This window comes from Benincasa hispida, chromosome 1, assembly GCF_009727055.1.
Source record: "Benincasa hispida cultivar B227 chromosome 1, ASM972705v1, whole genome shotgun sequence".
Lineage (NCBI taxonomy): Eukaryota > Viridiplantae > Streptophyta > Magnoliopsida > Cucurbitales > Cucurbitaceae > Benincasa > Benincasa hispida.
Genome location: NC_052349.1, coordinates 3,104,314 through 3,109,415, shown reverse-complemented (window position 1 = coordinate 3,109,415; position 5,102 = coordinate 3,104,314). Strand labels below are relative to the sequence as shown.

The 5,102-nt window shown below is 30.3% G+C and overlaps 1 protein-coding gene across 1 annotated transcript; it reads left to right on the top strand.

Annotated features, from left to right (window-relative positions):
• Nucleotides 1–4,196: 4,196 nt before the first annotated feature.
• LOC120091487 (putative invertase inhibitor) lies at nucleotides 4,197–5,102 on the top strand. Its single transcript, XM_039049553.1, has one exon. The coding sequence runs from the start codon at nucleotides 4,252–4,254 to the stop codon at nucleotides 4,810–4,812; it is 561 nt and encodes a 186-aa protein (XP_038905481.1). The 5' UTR covers nucleotides 4,197–4,251; the 3' UTR covers nucleotides 4,813–5,102.

Genomic DNA, 5,102 nt, shown 5'->3' with positions numbered 1-5,102 from the left:
TCACATGAAGAGTTGAGTATATTCTAAATCTAAAAAAAATGACTAATTTTGGATATTAAATTAAATTTGCAATTAGAGTGGAATATAAATTCTACTTTAGTTCAAATTAAAGTTTACTTGGGAGCAAGAAAGTCAAGGACTAAAATTCATCTTTTGTTTACTTGGCGAAAATGTGTTAAAACAAATAAAATTTCAAATCAAAATTTTGAGCTAAATTCTCATATTTTGATCATGATGATGCATCAAATTAAAAGAGTCAAAATCATACTTTGATTTCAAATTACATTTTTTTCGAGATTCATCCACCCATATATGTGCATAAATCTCGAAAAATGGGCATTTGTTGAATGAGAAATTTTGGACCGATTGCAAATTTTCACATCATTTACTAAATTAATGGCGAAATTCCAAATAATTGAATTCGAGACTAATTAGAAGTTGACATTTGTCCCAAAATGAAGTTGAAGACATAAATTGGCGAAGTCCGATGATGCCACATGTTTCATTCGTAACCGTTGGATTGAATAAAATTACTTCGGTCCAATTTGATATTATTTTTTGGGCTAAAAGTCGCTTAATTTGATCAAAATGTCAAATAAGGCCCAAATCCAATTAGTCAGGCCCATGGACCGACCAAGCCCAAGTCCATGAAGTCCAGTAGATAACTCTATAAATAGAGGAGTTCTCTTGTGAGGGTCAGCAATTCTATATCCAGAGAGCTTATAGATAATTCTTTACAATCAAAAGACTCTCAGCATCAGACTGAAGTCCCTGAAGACTGAAGTCCTTTGAAGATACAAGCATTTTCTATGAAGACTGAAGCTGCACTTCTAGAAGACAGAAGATCTTTGAAGACCCAAAAACTCTTCCAAAACTACTTTTCTTCTTCAAGTCAAGCACATTCACCCAACTGAAAGAGAATCAGAGGATCAAGTACTAGAGATCGAACCACATCGCATCAAATCAACCTCAACATCAACACCAACTCAAGTTTAACTCCACGAAACAAGTTTATCCGGAAGTCTCGTGCGAACACTAATCATCCAAGAAAATCAACAAGCCCGAAGGCCGATCATCCAAGAAGATCAACAAGCCCAAAGGCCAATCACCCAAGAAGAAAGATCAACAAACCCAAAGGCCGATCATCCAAGAAGATCAATAAGCCCAAAGGCCGATCGTTCAAGAAGATCAACTAGCTTAAAGATTATAGTTTATTTTGAAAGCATCAATACTGTATATTAGAGATTGTATTCACTTTCCACAAAATTAATACAAATCCAAAGTTCAAGTTCCACAAAATAAATTTTCTCTTGAAATCTCGTGTGAACAAAAGCACCTAACGATGACGACGAACAAATAATATTTGTTCGATTATTTTACATATTATGAGGACTAAAATGATATTTTAACTATAAATAAGGTTACACTATTCATTTTGATCCCTATATTTTGAAATTTATTTAATTTTAGTCCATATACTTTTAATTGTCCAATTTTAATCTCTATACTTACATTAAATTTTGAACTTAGTCCCAAATGCTAGTTTATTATTGATTTTCTAAAAACAAAACTTTTTATTATTGACAACATTTTTACGAAAACATATTCACATATAAAGTAAGATATTACGTAGTAGTTGCAAAGTACAATAAATACTATCATATTAATTTTTTGTTTTTTTTTTCTTCTATTTTTTTAGTACAGTAGAGATGAGAGATTTAAACCACGGATCTCATAGTCATTAACACATCTCATAGAGCTATGTTTTTTTTTTTATTTTTTTTGAACAAATTAATGGATTAAAATTGATATGAAATACGGATATGGAAATATGTATTAGATAAAATGGAGGAAGAAAAATAATACAAAAAATGCGAGGTATGAAAGTATGGGGTTTGTGCTTCTAGAACAATAAAAGTATGGGGTTCATATTTTTGTAGAAAAAAATCGTAAAAGAAATAGTAAAGGAAAAAAATCAATTTTATTTTTCAGTTATTATCAAAAGATAAAATTTAATATAGTATGGGGTCAAAACTTTCCTACGTTGATCAAAATGAACTTAACTCGATGATAATTGATGTGACCTTCTATTCTTAAAGTGGAAGGTTCGATCCTTCATACTCATCATAAATTTAAAAGAAAAAACAATATAATAGTTTTTTTTTTTTTTTTGTCAACTTTCCTTATTATGAAGGGAAAAAATGTTTTGTCAAAAATTAAAAAGAAAAAAAGAAAAAAAAAACCCACAATCTATTTCTGGGATGATTTAATACCCACAATTCGTTAAGGAATTAAAAATTTCATTTTATCAACCATAATATATATGTGTATGAGATTGAATTAATTACATGCAAAAGTAAAATGAAAATTTAAAACAATGCATAAAATCCTACCAACAATAAATATTTTTATTTCGGACAATAATTTTGAAATTATGACATAAAATCATGATATAATTTCTGTTACAAATTTAGATTTTATAGTTCACACGTACACACGCTAACATTACTAATATTAATAATACTATTTGTTAGCTGATTCGATTACAAAAAAATTTATTGGACAATTGTCTACACCCAACACTTAAATATTTATCTACTATTTATTAGATGATTAAATTAGACAAAAAAAAAAAAACTATTAATTTTTTTCTTTCATTTCAAACAACCTAACAATAATGAAAAAAAAAATATATAATAAAACAAACATAGCTTAACTAGGATTTTATATATATGTATATATATTTGTAAAGGTATAGTAATTAAAGTGTGGGGTGAGAGATTCGAACATCTGATTTCGAGATCGATAGTACAAATACTATGTCAATTAAGCTACGTTCATGTTAACAAGATTTGATATATTGACCATTAAAAGGTAGGTAAACATCTATTAAAAAAACAATAAAGAAATAAGAGAAAGAAATGGGTAATGTATGACTAGAATTCCTTACATTTCCCATCCTACTTTTTAGGACAACGAAATTTTCTCTACCAGATTTAAAAGGTTATCTTTGTTATTTATTATACTTCCCCATTTAGTTCATTTTCGTCGTCTTTTAAAATGTTCATTCTGATTTTTTTTCCTACTTCTAGAAGATAGTCATTTTAGTTCATATATTTAAAAGTTAGACCTCGTTTGATGACAATGTCATTTTGAATCTAAAATGGAGATATAAAAAAAAAGGATTTTGATGTACGGAATAAAGATATTTAAGTCAAATTCCATGGCCAAACAAAGGGAATATATCTCTAAATTGAGATAATACTCTCTAAAGAATACAAATTCTATATTCAAATGATAATCAAAAGCTTATTATTACAAACCTAAAGTGGCTATTTATAGCCTTACAAGAAAATAACATAATTAACTAATTGATCTAAAATATCAATTTACAACTAATCAAATATTAAAATAAAATATACCAATTATCCTCATCGAATTTGAAGTCTCTTTTTTTTTTCAAAGTTATTAAAATGAAATAAAACGAAGAGAAACTCACAATCCAATGTCAAGGTACAATCAAAACACAAACATGAGACACGAACAAAAATTCAAAGAGAATAGATACAAAATTTAAAGAAAAAGATGACTATATTTGAGTATGAAATTAACGATACAAACACTTTTACTCTATCAGATATGAAAAATAATTCCACGCTCTTAATAATTGTTAGATGCATGTTCAAAATTCATAGCGTAGAATCATCCCCACGTGGATTAGGGATGACTTTGAAGGATCCGACCGAACACAAAGGCTTATGTAATCTCCAACAAATCATATCCGATTTTCCCCACGTTATGTCTTCCTAATCCCATCTCTTTCCTCATCATTTTATTTTATCATATCAAGTTGTCCACAAGCAACCTCCACCTCTGGTTTTAATTCTACAATTCCAACACTCAAATAAAATTAAATAATTAAAATATCATTTTAGTCCTCGTAATATTAAATTTAGTCGCTATTATTATTAATATTTTTATTATACATTTTGAAAATATTGTATTACATCAAAATTATTAAAGTTGTTGTTGAATTAATTTCGGTAAAAATTAAATTTAAGAAACTAAATTTAAGAATTATTAAAAATATAAGCACTAAAATTAATTATAAAAATTAATCTTTGAAAATAATATCTTAAAATAAATGAATAAAACCCTTCATCTATCTATATATATACCTAAATTAATCCCATTCCAATTCCTCTATTCGAAATTTGAAATTCCCAATTCCGAATATTATTTAAATTAAAAATGAGTTTTACTTATACGCACCGTTTCATCGCGCTCGCATATTCCTTCCTTCTCGCCTTCAGTTTCCAATCCACTGCCTCAAACGACATCGTTTTGCGAACCTGCGAGATCTCCGCCGCGAGCGATCCGAACGTCCGCCTCGACTTCTGTCTCCGATCACTCGCCGCTGATCCCGCGAGCGACACGGCAGACCTTTACGAACTCGGCGCGATCTCGATCGAGTTGATCGGAAGGAACGCAACCAGTACGCGGCGGTACATCGATCGGTTACTAAAGAAGAAGAAGAAACTGTCGCCGGATTCGTACGTGAGGCCGCGGCTGAGCGATTGTAAAGAACTCTATTCTGACGCTGTCGAGACGGTGGGCGATTCGTCGGCGGAGTACGCGCGGAAGCGCTATGAAGAGGTGAATGTGAAGTTGAGTTCGGTTATGGATGCGGTAACGACTTGTGAGGACGGATTCAAGGAAATGGAAGGCGGAATTTCGCCATTGACGAAGAGGAATGGCGATGTGTTCGAGTTAACCGCCATTGCGCTCTGTATTCTCAACATGCATCCTTGAGGAATGAGGAGCAGTGGAGGTTCGTCGTTGTTTGGGAAGTAGTTGTATAGTACAAATGAATTTAAAATTTTGAATGGATTTATTATAAATTTGGTATCTATGATTTTGAAGAAAAAAAAATTAGAATTTAGTCTGGTGAGGCTTTATTGTCCATAAACAAGCTAAATTCTAGATTAAAATATTGTTTTTTAATCAAATTATAAGATCAACAATTTGATCTTATAATTTTATCCATTTGAATGTTTTAGATTAATTATAAAAGCATGTTTGGCTTACTAGGTTTGTGTAAT

Coding starts and splice junctions, on each gene's coding strand:
- LOC120091487 (XM_039049553.1), top strand. CDS start 4,252: ATGAGTTTTACTTATACGCACCGTTTCATCGCGCTCGCATATTCCTTC.